This window comes from Eulemur rufifrons, chromosome 17, assembly GCF_041146395.1.
Source record: "Eulemur rufifrons isolate Redbay chromosome 17, OSU_ERuf_1, whole genome shotgun sequence".
Classification (NCBI taxonomy): Eukaryota; Metazoa; Chordata; class Mammalia; order Primates; family Lemuridae; genus Eulemur; species Eulemur rufifrons.
Genome location: NC_090999.1, coordinates 59,388,536 through 59,411,544, shown reverse-complemented (window position 1 = coordinate 59,411,544; position 23,009 = coordinate 59,388,536). Strand labels below are relative to the sequence as shown.

The 23,009-nt window shown below is 35.1% G+C and overlaps 1 protein-coding gene across 5 annotated transcripts in view; it reads left to right on the top strand.

The window, feature by feature from the left end:
* Positions 1-288: 288 nt before the first annotated feature.
* TMEM161B (transmembrane protein 161B) overlaps positions 289-23,009 on the top strand; it is a 69,518-nt gene continuing 46,797 nt past the window's right edge. For 3 of the 5 annotated variants that reach the window (XM_069492068.1, XM_069492067.1, XM_069492066.1), the window contains exons 1-2: positions 289-412; positions 22,090-22,193. Coding sequence is in view for 1 of the 5 variants with exons in the window: in XM_069492066.1 (XP_069348167.1) it covers positions 410-412; positions 22,090-22,193 (107 nt within the window). In the remaining 4 variants the exon portion in view is untranslated. The remainder of the gene's footprint in view (positions 413-22,089; positions 22,194-23,009) is intronic. The other 2 variants (XM_069492070.1, XM_069492069.1) reach the window with 1 other exon arrangement.

The window sequence follows — 23,009 nt, the reverse complement described above, 5'->3', positions numbered from 1 at the left end:
CCACCACCTTCCAGCTTGAGGATGCGCTCCTGCCGAAAGAAGCCAACCTACCTCAGGATCCTCGCAGGCGCAGCCACACCGCTCCGCCCGCCCACCTACCTGCGCTGCGCCTGCGCCTCCCCCGCGCGCTCTCAAGGTCAGCACCGCCCCTAGCCCCTAACTTAGCACCCACGGAAGTTGCTTTAGTTTAGAGGACGTCCTGCGTATCCTCACCTCTGCGTGGCGTGAGGTCGAGGGCGTTGAGGGGAGGGGAGGAACTTCCTGTCCCGCGCGGGCAGAACTTCCGGCAGAACCGGAAGATCTTCTCCCTCGCTGTTTTCAGAGGCTCTAGGCTGCGGGACGCGGAGGTGAGGTCCGGGACGGTTCCGGTGACTCCAGGGTGTCTGGCCCACGACCTAGCCTAGGCGTCATGGTGAGTCCTTCTGTGAGGGCAGAGTGACAAAAGTGGGGAGGAAAGGGCCAGGAGATCAGTTTTTTGAAAAGAGCAGGTCGGGTGCTCTGCTCAGAATGGAGCGGGCTGGAGCGTTGGGATGAGCTGCTGGGCACGACCCACCACTTGCCCCAGAGTGCTTGAGCCATGGAGGAAGCAGCATTCGTCCTGTCCGGCCGCGAGACTAGCGGGACGGAGGTGGAGACGAATCTGTCAGGGAGTGTGGAGTAGGTAGCCTACCTGTTCATGGCCCATTGACTCTGTATGGCCTGTGGCGCCAGGTGGTCTCAGTGTTGACCTTGCCCGGGCGATCACCTCTCCGCTACCTTTCTCAGCCGCAGGGCAGTGGCCAGGAACTTACGATCTTAGAAATGTTTTTAACCTCTCCAAGTGGGTCCCCTTGGAGAGGGTCAACACGTGTCATTTAAACGACAAAGTCAGCTTATCGTTCAAACTCAATCACTTCAGGATTGGAAAGGGTGTCAAATAAAAAAATCCAAATTTAGTAAGGACATACTTTATTCAAAAGGAACTACTGCAATAGGGGGAATGCCCTGACCATAAGATCTGCAAGCGTCTCAAAGGTGAGGTTAAAAAGGCTTTTTCTTTTATAGGGAGGGGTAAGTAAGGCTAGAAAGAACTGGATGTGGGGAAGTAGGTTGCCAGGGTGGTATAACCAGAGAATATTTTACCCTGAGGCCAGCCTATTATGAGAAGGAGCTGTTCAGGAGGGTTTATACATAAGGGAGGTTTGTATATTGCTGTTTCAGGCTGAGGGTAGGCCAAAGTTCAGAGACCTAGGGGAAGAGAATTTTAAAGTTTGGTTAATAAGCATTTTGTTACTATTGATTGTGGGGACAAGTAGTTCAGCAAGTCATTTATGAGGCAGAGAATGGGAATTTGAAGGGTTAGATCTGGCCTTGTCATAGGTAAACAAGAGATGGTGGTGGGAATTTAATCTAAATTAAGTCAGATTAATCTGAATTCTATGGGGAGCAATGATTTTTTTGTAGTAAGCCCAGAACACAAAAGAGGGAGTGGCAGAGTTCTTAACCTTTGCTGTTTTTCAAAATTACAGGACTCTGGTAAAGTTCAATTTTCTTGACTACATAAAAGATTTCAAACCCACATCTACAGGGGCTTCTGTCTTGGAATTCAGCTTCGTTTTGCCATACATTTTCAGGGCCAAATATTGCAACATTCAGTTATTGTGTGTGATGACTGGCTTTTGAATGACTTTCAGAAACTTAACTGAGTGTAAAACAAGGACCTGCAAAATAATGTAGTTCCTGGTGCACTCTGTCAAATAACCTATCTGTTTGAGCACTGTGTTTTTTTTTTTTTTTCTTTTCAAACCTCATGGTTTGTATTCGTTAAGGGATTTTGTTTCTTTTCCTTTGTATTAGTGAGTGTGGACAAAGATGAGGAACAATAGAATTGGAAAGAACCAAAGCCCAATCACTCGCCCCCTGCCCACCTAAAACTCATATCTCCATTTCTTAAATTTAAGCCCAATTTTTGACTTCTTGTTCTGAAAAGTTGAAGATAAAGTGTAATTAAAATCCTTAAATGCATCGTAGTCAAAGAGAAGCTGAATGTGAACTTGTTCCCAGTATTCTGGAATACTAAAAGTAGAATTCTTCTCCTGCCAGCTCAAAAGAGGTAGTTATGTTAGAAACTAATGTAATTTCATGCTGTTTCTCCAAATGTCACTTTAGAACCCACTACCAGGGGCCAGATAGTTGGCTCTCTGCATTCTGGCATTGCTTTTATTTCTGAGTTAATTACTTGACTGAGTTTTATCTTTCCCAGCTATGAAATTGGTAACCTCTGTACATGCAAGTGTGGTCAATGCTTGAAATTTTCCAAAAGAAAGGATTTAACCATTAAATAAGAGAATATGGGCTGAATTTATTTAAGATTCAGCTTAGTTGAAATCAGAACTTCTGCATTAGTTGAGCCTAATGATATAATGGAAAGAACTTTAGACTTGAACTCAGAAGACCCAGATTCTGCCCATTATTATATGAATTTGGAAAAAATCATTCAATTTTGATAAGAGTTCCAAATTCCTCCTAGATAAGAGAAGTGGGACTTAATGAGTATTAAATAACCTTCTTATTCTTACATTATGGTTCTATAACTCAGAACTTTTCAGTATAGGTACATGTTTCTGATTAAATTAAAGTTAGTCTGATTTCCGCTGGGTTTTTTTTCCTGGTCATTTTCGTTTAAGTTTGATTTTGTTCATCATTCCTTTTTCATTTTTTCTTACATCATGTAGGTAATAACTGAAATCTTTGTCCATATGTTTGGCCAAGTATTTCACTACTATCTTGAATACTACTCCAGAATGGAAAACATCTCTTGGAACGTTTTCATTTTACTTTGGTTTTAATCAATTATAAACTCATTCTGCTCTCTCATTCTCTGATAAATTATGTGGACCAGAACTCAATAGATGTCTGTGCATAAGATTCTTATATGTGAGCAAATGACCAAAGGATTATAAACCAGACTAAAAATACTGAGTTTACTCTGAATTTGTGTGCTTTCAAGTTGTGAAAATAGTGTGTAGAAACTATACTGATAGAATGAAACCATTTGTTTTATTTACTTTCCTTTTTGAAAATTACAGACCAACTTAAATAAGATAGAAATCTGTTTACTATTCAAGCTAATTTGTGGGAGAAAGGTAGGTTAGAGCTAGCTCCTGGAACTGTAGGTATCTCATGGTTTTACCTAGGTAGCATACTGTCATTTACAGCTGGGATTGAGCTATGGTCTTTTGGAGGTAAAAAAGGTCATACGCCTCTGCCATAGTCAATTGGCGTTAATGTAAAGATTTATTTTGGGGGGAAGAGTGGCGAGGAGTGTTGGGAAGAGATAATGTGGTAAATGTTATAAGAGAAGTACATGTAATATACTCAAAGAATACAGAGGAAAGACATTAATTCTAACTTCTGGGGGGGCTAGTCATGTAGTAGTTGACTTCAACCTTGTTTTGAAAAGTGGGTTATGATACTAATTCTCAAACTTGAGCTTACGCAGCAATCACCTGTGATGCTTGATAGAAATGCTTACCAGGGCTTCCTTATTGGGGGTCAGGAATGAAGTTTTAGAATCTTATTTTTAATGAATTCTGCAGTTAAATCTTTGTTCGTCTTCTTTTTAATTCTTATCCTGTACTGGATGCAGTTAAATCATGAGCTAGTAGCCCTTAAACCACTGTGAGAGGAAAATGCAGGCATAAGAGACTTTGATGGAAATATAGGAGGTCTCTTCGCTAGCTGAGTGATAATCAGACATGTGCAGTTTGAAGGATGGATTCTGGTCAGGTTTTAACAGGTAACCACATACTGGCAGAGATTTGGGTTTCTTCTTGTTTTTCTGACTTTTCTTTTGATTTTTCTGCTTGATTACTTCTTTCCTCAAGAGGCCTAATTGAAATAATATTATAGACTGACTATTCTCTTGGTTAGTAATTTGGTTGATTCAAGGTTGTTTCTTAAGACTGGCTTATACTTTGAGCTTTGATCCACTTTTTAAAAAAAAATTAGTTCTTTTGTTTGTACTGGAACAAATGCTTAAAGTGAATTAAGTTGATTTCGGAAAATCAGAAGTTATTCTTAAGTGTTCAGTTCTAAGAGAGAACTTATTGTTTTCTTACTGTTGTAATGTGGTTTTGGCCATGTTACTAAGTTAAGAATGAACACAGCTTGTCCCAGAGGAACTTGGCAGAAATGGATTTAAGTGTAAACTGCCTTCTTACTTTTTCTATATCATCTACCCTTGAGTTATAGGAAAAGTTAAAGTCCTGATGAAATGAGTATCCCTTGGTTTTGATTGAAATGATTGTACCTTTTGTTTCACCAGATTAACATTTTAAAAATTGTACTATTATCTCAAAGGTAGTTGTTCAAACATTCATTTACTTATTTACCATTTATATTCCAGCTGCTCTTCTTGGCAACAGGGATATAACTGTTCATAAAACAGAGACAATCCCTGTGCTTATGGAGCTTATGTTTTATGGGGAGAGGCTGATGATAATTGACACATAAAGCAGAGTAAGGGGGATAGAAAATACCTATTTTAGATAGGGCATTTAGGGAAAGCCTCAATGAGGAGATAACATTATAACAAATTTGACATATATTTGATATATATATATTTGTCACATATATATTCATCCTATGTGCTTGGTACCTATGAGTATAAATTGAATGGCACCCTAAAAAATTCTTGTAGTACAGTATATCTGAAAAGCAAGCACAAAGCTCATACTGTTTTTAGTTGTATAAGTCTTAATAAACTTATTTATTGTCACCTTTCCAAACAGTAAACAGAAAAATAATAGAAATGTATTTTTTTTAAAAAATTATAGTAGTAGGTGATAATGACATTTTATTTAATAGATTTTATTTTTTTGCCATGTTAAAAACACTTTTTTTGAATTCTTTTTTTTAGAGCAGTTCAGGTTCACAGCAAAATTAAGAGGAAGATACAGAAATTGCCCGTATCCTCCCTGCCCTCACACATACATAGCCTCCCCTATTATAAACATCCTTCACCAGAGTGACACATTTCTTACAATTGATGAACTTAGATTGACACATCATTATCACTCAAAGTTCATAGTTTACATTGAGATTTGTTCTTGGTGTTGTATATTCTATGGGTTTGGACAGATGTGTAATGACATTATCCATCAATATAGTATCCTAGAGAGTATTTTTACTGCCCTAAAAGTCTTCTGTGTTCTGCCTGTTCATCCCTCCCCATCCCCAACTTCTGGCAACCACTGACCTTTTTACTTTTTGCATGATTTCATCTTTTCTAGTATGTCATAGTGGAATTATCCAGTATGTAGTCTTTTCAGATTGGCTTCTTTTGCTTAGGAATATGCATTGAAGATTCCTCCATGCCTTTTTGTGGCTTGATAGCTCATTTCTTTATACAGCTGAATAATATTCCATTGTCTGAATGTACGACAGTTTATCCATTCATGAAGGACATTGTGGTTGCTTCCAAGTTTTGGCACTTGTGAATAAAACTGCTGTAAATATCCATGTGCAGGTTTTGTGTTGATAGAAGTTTTTAACTCCTTTGGGTAAATACCAAGAAGTAAAATTGCTGGATCATCTGGTAAGACTATATTTAGTTTTATAAGAAACTACCAAACTGCCTTCCAAAGTGGCTGTACCATTTTGCATTCCCCAGCAATGAATGAGATTTCCTGTTGCTCCACATTCTTGCCAGTATTTGTTCTTGTCAGTATTCTGGGTTTTGGCCATTCTAATAGATGTATAATGGTATCTCATTGTTTTAATATGTATTTCCCTAATGACATATGTTGTAGAGCATCTTTTCATATGCTTATTTGCCATCTATATATCTTTGGTGAAGGTCTTTGGCCCATTTTTTAATAAGGTTGTTTGTTTTCCTATTGTCAAGTTTTAAGAGTTCTTTGTATATTTTGTATAACAATGCTTATCAGATATGTCTTTTGCAAATATTTTCTCCTAGTCTGGGTTATATTCTCATTTTCTTGACATTGTCTTTCACAGAGCAGAAGATTTTAGTCTTAATGGAGTCCAGCTTATCAACTATTTCTTGGGTTTTGCATTTGGTGTTGTATCTAAAGTCATCGCCTTATCCACGGTCATCTAGGTTTTCTCCTGTGTTATCTTCCAGGACTTTTATAATTTTGTATTTTATATTTAGGGATATGATCCATTTGAGTTGATTTTTGTGAAGGGTGTAAGGTCTGTATCTAGATTAAATTTTTTGCATGTGAGTGTCCAGTTGTTCCAGCACCATTTGTTGAAAAGACTATCTTTTCTTCATTGTATTGCCTTTGCCCCTTTGTCAAAGATTACTTGGCTATATTTATGTGAGTCTATTTCTGGCCTCTCTGTTCTGTTCCACTGATCTGTTTCGTCTTTCACCAATAAAATACTGTCTTGATTACTCTAACTTTATAATAAATCTTTAAATTGGTTAATGTCAGTCCTCCAGCTTTGTTCTTCTCCTTCAAGATTGTGTTGGCAATTCTGGGTCTTTTGCTTTTCCAAATAAACTTTAGAATTAGTTTTCTTGATATCTGTGAAATAGCTTGCTGGGATTTTGTTGGAGATTGCATTGAATCATACAGTAGATCAAGTTGGGAAGGACTGACATCTTGACAAATATAAATATTCATGAACATTTAGTATCTCCATTTATTTAGTTCTTTGATTTCAGCCATCAGAGTTTTATAGTTTTGCTCATATAGATCTTGTGCCTGTTTTGTTAGATTTAACCTAAGTATTCGTTTTTTTGGATGCTAATGTAAAGGGTATTATATTTTTAATTTAAAATTCAACTTGTTCATTGCTGCTATAGGAAAGTGATTGACTTTTGTACTTTTGTATATTAACCTTGTATCCTGCAACCTCACCATAATCACTTAATAATTCCAGGATATGCCACAAGTTTTTACTCTTTTATTACGGTTCTTACAGAATATAACTTATTTACCCCAAATATCCTGATTTTACATTCATATCTTTTATTGTATAAAACAATTCTGTTATTAAAATAGATTAAATATCTTTTGCATTTTGGTCATAAACTATAAGATTTGAACAAAATAGTTCAAATTCTTAGGATTTGTGGGAATATGAATTTAAGTAATGGTGTTCCATGACTAGAACCATTTTGTATTCAGCCTTACTCAAAAAAGAAACCATGACATTTTTTCTCAAAAGTTTTGAGAAAACAATTTCAACTTTTACTACTGTGGTATTGCGACTAAGGATCTTAAAATCTGATTATAATTTTTTTTAAATAAAGTCTTTGATCAAGATATTATGAAAACAAATCTGCTTATACACAGGTATTTCTAAAAATGACTTTTTGAAATGTAAAATAAGCTCATGGTATTGAAAGTCCTTGAACTAGAACTTGACCTTTATAGTTTTCAGTCAAGATTCTGTGACTCTGAATATGTGAATTTGTAAATATTGTTGATATATATTTAGTTGAATGTACATTGGGGAGCATAAAGGGAGGAATATTCAATTTATAGGTATTTAAGAAGGATTTCACAAAGAAAGGCCAGTTGGACTAGACCTCTAAGGGTAAGTAAAATGTGTCAAATGGATAAGAAATTGAATTTTACTTTTCCTCAATAGTAACTACATTTATTTATCAGTTAATATTTATCAGGTATTATTCTAAACTCTACTAATATTAACTCATTTTATGCAGTAGTTAAATCCTGGTTTTTTTTTAACCTCCAGTCTACAGATGTAGAAAATGGCAGCACAGCAAGATTTTTGTCCAAAGTCACACAGCTAGTGATGATAAAATTTGACTTCTAACCAGGTTTCTTGGCTACTGTGCTGTTGTGCCACTCTGATTGAACTTATGGAAGGATTGAATTTCAGAAGTTCAATCCAGTGTTTGAAATTCAAAAACATTTTTCTATAGTTAGTGATGATATTTCTAGAAAATCTTCCCCAAACCTGGTTAACACCTAATATTTAACATATCTTATGTAGTAGTAGAGAAATTAATCATGTCAGGCATAGTAGTACTGATTGACATTTCTAAGACAGGTGCTAAACACATCTGCTACACATCTGCTGCTGGTGCAGTAAGTCACAAGATTCCTTCATATTCCTGCCTTAACTGCACCAGTTAAGGTACTCCTTCACACCAAAGCATTAGTTTTCCTTAAGCCTGAGGACGGACTTGTAGTAACACTGATGAGGTGGAGAGCAATTAGAGAAATTGGCAGTGAGAAGTTGTGAACTGGAAATTCTTGTCAGTGTAAATGTTTAGTGTGTCACACTTGTTTCAAGTTTGTCTCACTATTCTCCCATTTCTTTTCCTGAGTGCTCTAAGGACTGGCTTGCTCCCTTTCTTTCCACTTGGACTGCCTGATGCTTGCAACTAGAACTTTGTTTCCTCCCCAAGTTGCAAAGAAGAATGTAATCTTGTTAGAGTTCCTTGCCTTCCCTCTCATATGTTCAGCAGACAGTCCCTTTAAAGGTTTTTACTGCTAGGAGAATTTTCAAAGGTCATCATCCCATGTTACTTCACAGCCATCAACTGTTTATCAATTTACTTATTACAGAGATCCTCTAGAGGAAAAAATAGGTGATAATGGTAGGATCTTTGCAATAAATTTTAAAAGTAGAGAGGTTTGGATTGTGAAGAAGATATGAGATAAACACTTTTCTCCACTGTGTAAAAGTGGCTTATGAAGAAGGAGCTTCAACAAGTTGTTCTCCATTTTATAAATGTATGATTATGGACTGTCAACAGTTAATGCTGTGAATACTTGACACTATAAGGCTATGGCTGTTTTTCTTTTTTGAATAAGGTTAATACCTTTATCTTTGATTAGTAATTAGAAGCCCTTTGAAATATTAATCTGGATTGCTTATTTCTTTATATAGCTATTGTATGCCTGCTCTTTACACAGTGCTTAGCTGATTTTTGTTATCTTTTACCTGGTGGTTGCCACTGTTTGCTCCAGTGCACTGATCCACTTAGAAAAAGCAATGTCATAGTGTCCTGCTTCCTTTTTCTAAAAGAAAAGTCATACAGGAAGATTCTGTTCACCAAAGCCAAAACTTCATTAACTTGAATGTTTATTAAGCATTTTTATTATTCAGAAAATTTTTGTCATTTTTATGAAGAGTATAAATAATTGATTACAAAATAGTTCAAATTCTTATGATTTGTGGGGATATGAATTTAAGTAATGGTGTTCCCTGACTAGAACCATTTGTTTCTGTGTTAAGCCTTACTCAAAAAAGAAACCATGACATTTTTTCCTCAAAAGTTTTGCTTTTATTAGTAGTTAAATTCATTATTAGAATTTTATTTCTGTTTAAATTCATGCTTACTGCTTCCTCTTCCCTTCCCCTATTAGATTAATTAACATTAGAATAATGAAGTCTCATCATATCCTTTAATGCCAGACAGTTGTTTGGTTACTTGGGTAGGATATTTCATATAGAATATACCAGTCTTTTTTTTATTATAATCTTTAAGACAAGAAAAATAGAAAAGGGTCTGGATAAGTGGAATTAGAAGTAATTGCCAATGAAATGTGTTTTCTAGTCGGTAGGGACACATAAGAAAGCTTTGGAAACCTTCATTGTAATGTAGATCATAACTTTAATTGAGACATATTCTTTAATATTAAAATTTTTCTAATTTGATTTCAACTAGCATTTATTGAATGCTTATACTTGATTCTTACAGAGAGCTTCTCAATCATTCATATCAGAAGTGTTTATGGTCATCATAGTGTTTAAGGTCATGATAGCCACTATATAGAAAATTTGCAAATTATAAAGAAAATGAATCATTTTAAAAGAGAGAATTGGCCAAGTATCTGAGATAGATAAAAAAAAAAAAAAAAGAAGAAGTAGTAGTATAGAATTGTTGGCATTCACAAGTCTTTCCTGAGAGAAATTCCCACAAATCACTAATTGAGGTGAGACTACTGGTGGGCTAGGTCTACTCTTTTACGTTAGATAATTTGGATATCTGATTTCCTTTCAGGTCTTACAAGTATTAACTCATTTAATCCTTATGTGGAAGGATTATTATTCATTGCCATTAGCAATAACCACACATCACAGGCTTGTACAGTGGTTTAGAAATGTTAAATCTGTGAATGCCAATGATTAATTATATATTTAGTTAAAATATTGCAATCATAGGCAATAAGATCTGCTTGGGAGTTTGGAGATCATGTGCCAGCTCTTGTCATTCTGTAAATAAGGAATGAATCCCAGAGAGAGCTTATCTAATTGCTGTGTATCTAGTTAGTGACAGAACTTCGATCCTAGTGTGTTTAATTATTCAACACATTAAAATATTCTCAATGAATGTATTTACCTAATAGTTAACATTAGGGGTACACATTAGAGTTTCTTGGCATTTGTATATGGCTTAAAATTTAGAATTGAAAATTTTATTTTAAATTTGTTTAATGAAGCTTTATTAGTGCACTTACCAAAGTAGTAATTTTTAGTTTGCTTAAAAGAAAGTATTTGTAACAGAAAGCTATTCATTTAATTGAGAGGATTGTCTTGTAAAAACAGATATACGTCTTTCTTTGAGATATGTAGAAAGCAGAATATATTATTTTTTGCTGTTAAAGCAAATAATTTTTCTTATGCTAAAGTTCAATGCTTGATACACTGTAGGAACCTGAATATAATGAAGAGCAGTGGGCAAATTTATGCTTTATTCTTTTATTTCATTAAAAGGTGAATATTTTTTCAACCTGCGTTGAAAACCTGCCATGCTAGGCACTGTTCTGGGAATGGAGGTGGGGCTGAAGAAATGAGATGAATAGTTTTAGTGGAGGAGAGACCCTTAAATTGGTGATCACAGTTAAACATGATAAAGGTTATTTTGGAGTTATGCATATGTTTTTTAGTAGAAGCTGGAAAGTCTAGGAACATTAGGATGGTGAAGACTGGGAATTGGTCTGAAGAAGATGATTTGTTCAAATATGTCTTTTAATTTATTGGTTTTGGCTGATAGCTTCTTTAATATAGAGCTGTAGGGATATTTTCTACAATGGTCAGAAAATACTCTTACAGTTAAGGAAACGTAGCAGAATTTAGGATGCCTTCTTTCATTGAACCTTTTATTTGTTACTTATCAGTACTATAATGAAACATTTATGTATATGTTGACCAGAGATGATGTGGCTTGATAACATCTTTGAAAATACTTTATTCTTTGTCAACTTTTTAGTGACTGTGGTATAACTTTATATGAGATATTGCATTGTTTATTCAACCTCCTGTAACTGAGGAAAGTTGTCTTTTAAAATAAACAACTGTTAATTTCAACAATATGTTAAAATGGTTTATTAATTATATTTAATTAAAATATCCTCTGTTCTTGTGAAAAAGTATCTTTATCCTTGTTTTCTATTTGTTGTTGGTCTTCCATTTGCCCTATCAATGTATATTGAGGAAAATGTCTTCTTTTATTTATAAATTTAATCAAATTCTTATAAATGACTGTATATCATCATCTTCACCACAGAGTCTGGAGCTGCTGTTTTTTGATTGTACTTATATCAAATTCATGCATTCTACTATGTTGTAATTCTAATCCTTGAGAAATTTAGAATATATTGAGGCATTTTATTGAGGACTTATTCATAGTTTAAAATAAATTTCTTGTTTTTTCTGAATTAGAAAATAGCAAAAAATTTATGCTTGTACTTTTTACTTTAAAGAAATTAAAAACATATTTTGTGCTATGAAACTTTGGTGCCGACAAACCAAACTCATTCTGTAAACAATTAAATTTGAAAATCCATATGCTTAAGTTTGAATTAGAGTTGTTGGTAATTATGCTTTGTGTATATTTGTAGTATTAAGTTGAGCTATATGAAATGGTCATTTTTTTTTTAGGTCAAGACAGTTAAATATTAGCAATTTCATATGATTCAATCAATAAATCTATATTAGATGTCAGTAGGTAATCTTTAATTGCTTTCCTGCCAAATTCTTCTATTATTTTCATTTCATATTTAGCATAGACCCTCATTTCTTACTTCAGTCTAGTGTACTATGTCCGTAAGGGCTGCAGCTATGTTATAATACCAGATAGAGGCCAGGATAGCCCATATATATAATCAACCCTGGGATACGAGAGATGGTCTGTGGGACAGAATTCTCCTAGTCTGTTTATGATTGTTTTATTCATGCTTTTACCAGCTTTGGCATTATATGGAAGAATTTCTCTTTGGGATTAAATCTAGACAGTTCTCCATCCTATTAAAGAACCTATTGGAAATAACTATTTTCCAAAACCCAGTTTTGTTCTGTCAGTCATCCATGTGTATAATTTCATCAGACCTTTCTTCTTAAGTTTTTAGACCTCCACTCAGTCACATTGCCAGAGTGGTAATCCTGGTATTTATCTCATGACAGCTTTTTTTCCTCCTTCGAAGATCCTGACCTTGTTGTGATTACTTTTCAAGGACTTCTTGAAAACTTTGTCCACATTTGTGCTCTCTTTGGCTCTTTTGATTAGCCACTTAATTATCCGGATTTTCCTATTGTAACCTTTTTAAGGTCCTAAGTCCTGGTCAGTCATTTCTCTGATGTACCTAAGCTGCAGAATCATGCAGATCTACAGTTGCTTCGCAATCATTCATTTAATTCCTGTGTTCCTTTTTTGCCATAAGTCTCACAACTTTTAGCTGTCCCTTTCCCCACCTTTTCTTTTACAGCTTAACTCCTCATCCCATTGTAGTTCTTAGGGGATGATACGAGGACTTTGAAATAATCTGTGATGAGTTTTCCTAAATTAACTATATCTACTAGAGCAGGACATCCAGAATCTTAACCTAGTTTTCCACTATCCTGGCCAAGTTCACCTAACCTGTGAAGACTTCAGTTTTCAAATTTAATACGTCTCCATCCCTATTTGTGCTTCCGTTCAGTAGGATGGATGAGGTCTCATAAAGTTGTACTTTATTCTTAAGTTTGGTCTCATTTGTTTGTTTCTTTTCTTTTTCTTTTGTCAGATCAATAGCTGCATAAAGCCTTTGTTCTTGTTTGTTTCTGATCCTTAAGTGCTTAAATTCCTACACGTCACTATTTAGCAACTCCCTAACAATGGTTCCTCCCCTTTTGCCTTAAGCACATACATTTCCCCTTTATAAATATATATTTACACATTTATATTTTCTAGCAACCATCAGATTTTTCTCTTATTACTTAGTTTATCCAAGGAATAATTATGGCCATTATTTCCATTTTATCTTTACATAATCACCTGAGTTTTATCCTTACCTGTGAAAACTTAACCTTGCAGAGATAATTACTAATCTCATGCCTCATTCCTGTTTTTTCTCTAAAAACCTTCTTAATTCCTTTTGATTTTTCTCCTGTTTTTGAAGCTGTTTTAGTTCAAGCTTTTATGGTATTGCTTGGACTGTTTCAGTGGATTTCTAGTTTAGTTCCTTGCTTCCAATTACTTTTACCCGTCCAGTTTTTTTTCCATTATATTGGCAGAACCATTCTTCCAAAATACATTATTTGATTTGGTTACTTCCAGACTTAAGATCCTGAGGATATTTCCAAGTACCTGCAGACGAGTCCATTGTGTGTAACCCATACTAAAGGATAGCCAGGTGGAACTTCTCATTATTTCTGGATCATACCATTTGCTTTCTTTGTTTATTTAGATATATCTGCCTAAACTTCTCCTTTCCTATTCTGACAGTAGAATACTTTTTTAACCTTGTCTAATGTCACCTCTGTGAACCAGTCTTTCCCAGACTTTCTTTGTAGATTTAATTACTCCCTTATTTGGAGTGTTTCCATAACACTGACCTCTACCATACCACTTATCACATTTTATTTGTAAGTGAAAGTGAGGGATGGTTAACACTGTAAGAGTTTGATAAAATCAACACATAATGGAAAAATGAGTTAAGTCCTCTTACCTTGAACTTAGATTTGAATTGGTTCCAGGACCTTTGATAGTCTAGTTGGTAGCGACATATTTATATTTGATATTTATATATCAAAAGATAGAGCAATTTTTAGATAGGTTTTATCTAAAGAGAAAGTGTATCAATTGTAAAGAAGTTTTACCAGATGAAAGTCTAGAAAAACAGTTCAAGTAGCCAGAATGGAACATATTTACCTACCCCAAAGTTATTTGAGATTGAGAATATTTTACACTCTTTAGAGAGGTATTCTGTACATTTCATCAGATGGTCTTCTTCCCTGCCTGAATGAAATATCCTTTGATGATACTTGTTGCTTTCTGCTCTAAATCACTACTTACCAAGCACTCTGCTTCTAATTTGGCTTCCAGTGTATCATTAAGATAGTAATTGAATGGAATACTTAGTGAACTTGGATATCTGATTCACTTGGTAGTTTTCACTGTAAATGCATTGGTAAAACTCTTACAAACCTGGTTATTGCCATTCTGTCTCAGATTGATCCTCCTTTATGTACCAGCAAAAGGATTTCTGTGTGTTCTGAGAAGCTGAGGATGCAGCCAAGGCGCTATCCTTGGGAGGTCTGTCTGAGGCTTGTCAGCCCATTTCCTTGAGTTTCTTTCAGTCTGTGACTTTCCCTGTCAGTGGTTCTAGTATTCTGCCAATCACCCAAACTGAAACATCTTGAAATAACCTTTGAGACATTTCTCAGTTTTATTCTACAGTTGTTATACTTCATGTTCAGTCACACTCAGGGTTTGATTGGTTTTCTTCTGAAGTAGCTTTTATCTTTGTTTTTTCCTCCTAGTTTCAATGATTTTTATCTTATTAGGTTTTTTCTCTTTAATTGATATATTAAATATAATATATAAATACATAATAATCATATATTGCTTTGTCTACTTTTCATTATATGTTACTTGCATTACTTCATCCCCTACCCTTGCCTGTTCTAAAGTCTTCCATTTTTATTAAACACTTCAGCTAAATACCTTCCCTTGGTTTTAAAGACTCTTGATGGTTCAAAATTGGGTCTTCATCCTATTTCTCACAATTCCTTTCCATTTGCTAAGTCTGCTCTGGTTGAGCCAGGCTTTTTGCTGTTGCATATACCCTCTACGTTCACATTTGTCATTTAGCCTGGAATTAGCTTCCTTTTACTTTTCCATTTCTGTGATTTCAGTTTCCATCTTAGGTTTCATCTACCCTATGAAACTTTCATAGCCATTTTTAAAAATTTCTATAATCCTTATTCATAGTACTATGCAATTTTATGCTCAAATATTATCTTACCATGTATTTTTGTTTACCTACTCTGTTAATCTTGGATTTTAAGCTCTGATAAGACAGATTCTTTTACGGTAATACCATTCATTCATTCAACAAATATCAAGTGCCCTACTGTGTGCTCTGAACTATCTAAAGGGCATTGCTTTAAGTGTTTGGGATTTAATAGCGAAACACAAAAATCCTTGTGCCAAGTCCCTGAAAACAGCCATCAAGATATTGGATGCATAGTAGGTAGACAGCATGTTCCTGTTAATTGAATTTTCATTTGCTTTTTCTATTTATAGGTATAATCTCTGTGATGACATAATTTGGATTGAAAGTGATTTTTAACATTGTTTGACTTAGATCCTAAATTATTTGTCACATAATGTATATTGATATATAATTCTTGTCACCAAAGTAAGAGAGGCTGCAGCCCTATTTTCTACCCTTAGTTCAGGTCCTCCTCTCATCCTTGAGCAGTTTTCTAAGTGCTGCTAGGCTGTCCCTCATCCATTCTTTATCTAGAGTGATTTGTCTTAAATACTGATCTGCCCACCTAAGGCCACATGTGGCCTTCTAGGTCCCTAAGTGCTATCTTTTGACTGAATCTAAATTTTACAGAACAAATCCTTTTATTTAAAGGGGTGCAGCAGAGAAAGATGAAGCTTTTTTGCCTCCTTTGGTGCTTAAAAAACAATCTTGAAATCAGAAGGCTGCAGGGGTTCACCACCCTTTTGCCCTTCAGTTACCTAGTTTGGCTTACATTCTTTCCATGTGAAGTAGGTATCACTGATGATTCACTACTTGAGCCCACTGTGTCTTGATTTATGGTTTACCTCCAAAATACCCTTTCATAGCATTTTGCTCTCAATAATTTTTCGCTCCTTTTGCTCTGTTCTCATAGAATCCTTTTCCTATCCTCTTAGCACTTTATACTGAATGGTACGTTTACTCTCCTAGTGGACTGGCTGCTCATAGATGGCAGGGACTGTGTGCTTTCTCCTTATTGCTAGTGGTCTAATGCCCCACACATGTAGTTTTTGCTCAACAAATGTTCACTGAATGCATCCAAATAGTCTTTAGTGGAAAAAGCATTAAGTTAGAAATTGTATAGGTTCTAGATGAGTCTGTAACTGGGTAATCTGTGATCTTGGTTGTTTGGACCCTGTTTTCCTCATTTGTAAATTGTTCAGAGATGGTTTATGTACATGCTTAAAATGTGAATTCTAAGTTTTATATGAACCTGGATTGAAATGACATAGTTTATATCTTCTTTTGGAGTCTAAATTGAGTATCCCTAAGAAGTCTTTCTCAACTTATTTAGCTGTCAATAAAACATGCAAACAGCTGAGAAACAAAAAATAGGAAGGGCACTGGGTAATATCCTCTTTGTTTTTCTCCCTTCCATTTATTCAGGGAGATGATAATTGAAATAATTTGGGGTGGTCTGAGTCCCAAGTACACATGCAAATGTGCCTTCTAATGGTAGACTATGTTTTTTTTTTTTTTTTTTTTCAATTTGTTTGTTAATAGGAGAGCTAGTTTAATGAAACGTAAAATGTCAACTTCACTGAGGTGACACAGTATTCAAAATTCAAATTTTTAAATTGCAGCATGTTTGTATTTAGATTTTGAGAGTTTTATTTTCAGTATTGACAAACAAGATAAGGTATTGTTATTTGGTGTATTTTATTTCTTGGAGGATATTGTTCTTTGGTAATAATTTTTGTAACCTGTCAAGAAACAGTTACGGCAAAAATAGAAATGATCATTCTTCTAGAGACTAAAGGCAAATAACTTTTTCTTGCTCTTCATGGCCTCAGGTTAATAGATGTGGAAAAGTTGAAACCTAAGTTACCCTAATGTTTCGCCCTTCTTGGGTGCTTATGAGCTATTTCCTAAATGACTTTCCCCGGTTCCAGTTATCAAGATAATCAGGGCCTACAGGCATTGAATCCAGACAGAAACTGTCTCTTTGGTCAAGTTATTGTTTTGTAGCCTTAATAAAACCATTAAGGGTACTTGAGTTAATGACCCATATGGTTATTGTGTGTGAGACTTCAGCCATGATAGACTTTGTATAATAGCTTCACTGCATCTCTGCCCAGTTGAATAGTTTTTTATTGTGAAATTAAAGTTTTAAAAAAATAAAGTTTATTGTGAAGTTAATGGTTAAATTTATTAAGCATCCTCCTTTAATTAAAAATAATGAAAAATGTTCAGGGAATTTGATTTTTAAACATTCTAAAATTCTGATTTTTTTATAAACTTATAGGTAGATGCTAAGTTAGGCAAAGAAGACAGGTTAGTAGAATAGTTTCTTTTTTTTAATTTTAAATGATTGTCTTTTGTAGTTAATGAATTGGATACTTTATACCTTAACATGTAAATCCCTGATATGTATACTGTAATTGTCCATTGCACAGTAATATCTTAAAAGTTGATCAAATTCAGTACTAATAATTATTAAATTGATAATACATATAATTCTCTAAAATCATTACTATTTTGAAAGTATATTTCAAGGGCTCTTTTAAAAATACATGTAAAAAGAAATAACTGGTGAAATGTTTTCCATATAATTTTAAGATTATCTCTCCTAAAGATTATGTAGATTCCTGTATTAGCACATATATAGTTACTTAATAGCAGATGCTTCTGGGATAGATCTGTTGACTTCTGTTAGAAAGTTAGAAGAATATGGCTGGATATGGTGGCTCATACCTGTAATACCATCACCTTGGGAGGCCGAGGCAGGAGGATAGCTTGAGGCCAGAAGTTTGAGGCCAGCCTGGGCAACACAAGGAGACCCCATCTCTATGAATTTTTTTTTTTTTAAAGTTAGAAGAATATAATAAATTTATTTAATATAGTATACAGGTGAGGTTTGGGGAAATTATTTTTAGCCTCATTTGGAAAGATGAAAATGGTATAGTAAAGGAACAGAGTGAGGCTACATTTTTGCATTTTTCAGTCAAATATTAACTACAACACTGAGAATGAGCCACTGTAATATGGTGTTTGACTTTCTCAGGGTCAGTATCTTTAATTCCTCCTTTGTTTTCATATTTAGCCAGTCTCTGAGTTCTTCAACAATATCTCTAAAATGCATTTCTCTTCTGGGTGCCAAAGATTATTTGAGGTCATTTAAAGTTTTATTGTTTCTGGTTTGGATTATTGCAGAAACCTAGTTGATACTCCTGATTCTAGTCGAGCCGGCTCAAATATCAGTTGTTTGTTTTTTCATCTTTAGTAGTGAGTCTACAGCAATATTTCATTGTGTTAAGTGATTTGGAGGAAGGGGAGAGAGTTGGTCAAGGTGTCGCCTTTTCTCAATTTGTCACATTCCATCATATATATCTTCCAGATCAATCTTTCTGAAATACCACTTAACAGCTGTGACTACTAAATGTGACTAAGATATGATTTCTGTTACTAAGGAGCAAAAATCATATCTACACTATAATATTATATAATATACATTGTGAGGGACTATACTAAATGACCTTGAAGTTTCTGTGATGCCATTACTTCCTTTAAGGCTACATTGAAGTTCACTTTGTCCGTACAACTTTCCCTGACTGAAAAATGATCTTGTACTTTTAAGTCTGTAATATCAAATACAGCAACCTTCTGACATACTTGCTAATGTATTTCTTGGCCTTGTTCTGCCTGAAAGGGTTCTTTGTAATGGCAGGCATTCATTGTATGGAGATTGTAGAACTTCCAACACAAACTACACAGAAAATAGGATAGTAAATTCAAGTGATAGAAAATATGAAAGAAAAAGGTCAAAATGTAATTGTTGATGTAGGTAAATATAAAAATGATCTGAACTTTAACCCAGTTGATGGAGTTTAAGGCATTAAAATATCCACAAATAAAACCATTGTTGAGGCCGGTTTGGTAGACATTTTAAAAGCAGTCCTATTTTAGAACCATATTTAATTCCTTTTTTGAGAACTGTACATATTTTTTCTTCTTTTTCAAAGTAGGCAATTGATCTTTTATTAATTGATTTATAAGAAATCTCTATATAATACCTAATAAGTAAATTATCCATTTGTGATATGATATACAAATACTTTTTCCTAATTAGTCTTCTAGCATTGTTTATATTGTTTTTTCATGCAGAAATTTGACCTTTTCAACTTTTTTTGGTCTTCTTTTATCACTTAGGAGACCGATGTCACTGTTTGAAAGGTTTTCTCTATTCTTGACATTGTAAGAAAAATTTTGTCCTTTGGTACTAGTGATAAGAACAACAAATAGTACTAACGTGCATTTACTAATTATTCGGTACTGGGCATGATTTCCAACCATAGCTTGATAAAGTAGGTTGAATTATTAACTCCATTTTTTTTTTTTTTTTTAAAGAGACAGGGTCTTGCTCTGTTGGCTGGGTGAGAGTGCAGTGGCATCATTGTAGCTCACTGCAACTTCAAATTCCTAGGCTCAAGTGATCCCCCTGCCTCAGCCTCCCAACTAGCTGGGATGACAGGTACACACTACCATGTCTGGCTAATTTTTTAATTTTTTATAGAGACAGGAGTCTCACTTTGTTCAGGCTGGTCTCAAATTCGTGGCCTCAAGCTACCCTCCTGCCTTGGCCTCTCTGAGTGTTGGGATCACAGGAGTGAGCCACTGTCCCTGGCCTTAACTGCATTTTGTAGACAAGGGAACAGAGGTGCAGAATATTTCAGTAACATTTCCAAAGTCACACAGCTAGTAAATAATAGAAACCAGCTTCTAACCCAGGCAGTTTGGGTTGAGAGTCTTGGCTCTTAAAACTAATATGCCATACTGTTTTTTCTTTTTAAATTTTTACATTTTCTATGTACTCCTTTTGTATATTAGATTTGAGGTAGGAATTCAACTTTATTTTGCTTTGTTAGAGGAGGAGCCAGGAAAGGGAAGTATAAAGGATGAGTCATCAAGGTGGAAGTAAAGCAGGTGGATGTGGTTTATCATGTGGGATACTGCTGAGATTTAAGATAAAGAAAAATAATTTGTCAAGATGGAGTGATTTTGATGGTATGTGTTTCGGTGGAATTGCTTGAAGTAGAAGTTGAGTGGATACTATGTGGGAATGTGAGAAAATGGAAACAGAACAATCCTTTTGAAAGTGGTTGTGAATATGAGGATGGGGGAAGGCTGTAGAAAAAGGGAAAATTATTGTTATTTTTTAGAAACATGAAAGAGACTTGTAGGTGTTACAGTGCTGATAGGAAGGATTTAAATAGAGAAGAGATTAAAGAAGATATAGGAAGGAGACCATTCAATGGCTGAGGTTCCTGAAAATGAAAGAGAATGGGCTCTGAAGCACAGATAAAGGGATTTGCTTTATATAGAAGATGCTCTGTTTTCTGGGGGATGTGGAAAAAGACAGATGCAGATGCAAGTGACTTTTGTGAGCTTGTTGGTGGCAAGTGAGAGAGTTCCATTTGATTGTGTTTGTTTTTTCTGTGAAGTAGAAAAAAATGCCTGAGTGGAGAGTTAGAAGTTTGAAGGGGGTTGAGGTATGAGAAGAGGGAAGAAGGTTTGAATTAGCTATCATGGAGAATTTGGGAGGGATTAGTGAAGCAAACTAAGAGGATTGTTGGATATGGTTGAAGACCCATTCACTGGAAGTTGGTGGTGACAGCATGAGTTCAATTTTAGAGATGGAGTCTTGCTCTGTTGTCTAGGCTGCAGTGCAGTGGCACAGTCATAGCCTGCAGCCTCTAACTCCTGGGCTCAAGTGCTCCTCCCACTAAAGCCTCCTGGGTAGTTAGTTAGTACTATAGGAGTGAGCCACCACTCCAGGCTAATTTTTTAACAATTTTTTTTTTTTTTTTTTTAGAGACAATCTCACTGTGTTACCCAGGCTGGTCTCGAATTCCTGGCCTGAAGCAATCCTCTTGCCTTGGCCTCCTAAAGTGCTGGGATTGTGAGTCACTGCACCCACCCTCAGAACATTGCTTGAGAATAGATTTCTACTACATGTGCTAATTCATTTAACTTTAGTTCATATTGGATGTGAGACCCTTACATAATTTGTAGAGGATTATAAGATTAAACTACATAAAGTATGTCATCTTGAATACCAAAATACCAGAATAATACAGTGTTCCTTCTATCCAAAGGAGATTGGTTCCAGGACCAAGCCCTCCCAGCCTCCAGTATACCAAAATCCAGGGATGCTCCAGTCCCTCATATAACAGGATGTTGGCTCACTCCCGTAATCTCAGTGGCTCGGGAGACCAATGTGGGAGGGTTGTTTGAGGGTAGGAGTTTGCCACCAGCTTGGGCAACATGGTGAGACCCCGTCTCTAAAAAAGTTTTGTAAAAATTATCCAAACATTGTGGCAATATGCCTGTAGTACCAGCTACTTGGGAGGCTGAGGTGGGAGGATTGCTTGAGCCCAGGGGTTTGAGGTTACAGTGAGCTATAATATAATCACTCCACTGCACTCCAGCCTGGGTGATAGAGTAAGACTGTGTCTCTTAGTAGAAAACCAAACATAAAATAATTCAATGGTGTAGTATTTGCATATAACCTACACATATGTGTATACTTTAAATCATCTGTAGATTATTTATTTATAATACCCAATACAATGTAAATGCTATGTAAATAGCTGTTATATTTTATTGTTTTTTATTTGTGTTTTTTTATTATTGTATTGTTATTTTTTACTGCCTCCTCCCAATATTTTCGATCTGTGCTTGGTAGTATACACAGATATGGATGCGGAGCCCACAGACATGGGAGGCCAACTATAATGCATTTTAATAACAAAATCATTTTCTTAAAATGTACTTTTCAAAATGTACAGAAAGTTTCCAGCAGTGTTCCCAAATCCAGATTCATTCATTGTTAAACTTGTTTATTTGTTTTTTTACACAGGGTGTGATAGGTATACAGCTGGTCGTTACCATGGTGATGGCCAGTGTCATGCAGAAGATTATACCTCACTATTCTCTTGCTCGATGGCTACTCTGTAATGGCAGGTAAGGCAAGGATAGGCTGATGGTCACTGGCACTTTCAATCTCTATTTAGTTTACCAGGCTGACTGACTTCCTAGAAGTTAAGAGCTAATTTCTATTTCTAAAAGTATGACAAAGGAAAGTTATAACAAAAATAGAACTTCCTTATTTCTCTTATTTGAAATATTAGTAGTTTGTCTGTTTAGCACAAAGATAATAGGATCACAGATTAGAATTCAGTCCTCTGCCTACTCCTACCTTTCTTTGCTTTGTTCTGTCCATGGCCACTGAAAATACCATCTAACTTTTCTACTTACCTTAAAAAAATGGTCAATAGGGAATGAGAAATTATAAATTGAGGGCTTAAATATTTTCACAATTGTTGGAAAAAAAAAAAGACTCACAGCATATGTTCTGTTGGTGAAGATTCAGTTCAGAGTTTATTATAAGAGTTAGGGGGGGTCTTTGTTTTACTACAAAGAATTTTAAATTTTAATTTAGCAAGGAGGGGATGAAGTTATACTGTGGGATTTTAATTTTGTCTACTACCTTATAAGCACACTACTACCCCTACTCCTTCCACAAAGGAGCTAAATTGCCTTGCTGAAATATGTTCAAAAAATAAAATCAAATCAAAAGTACAGGAGTGTAGATGATATAGTGAGACAAAAGCAAGAAAAGTTTACACACAGAAATACATGCCCAAATCCTGTGTAGTTGTGAAAGGTAAGTTATAAATTTGGTGCTATGACTATTTACTTCAATTAATCATTTCTTTTAATAAATAACCAAGTTCTGTTATTTCTCTGTATGTGCATTTTCTTTTGTTTAGACCTTTT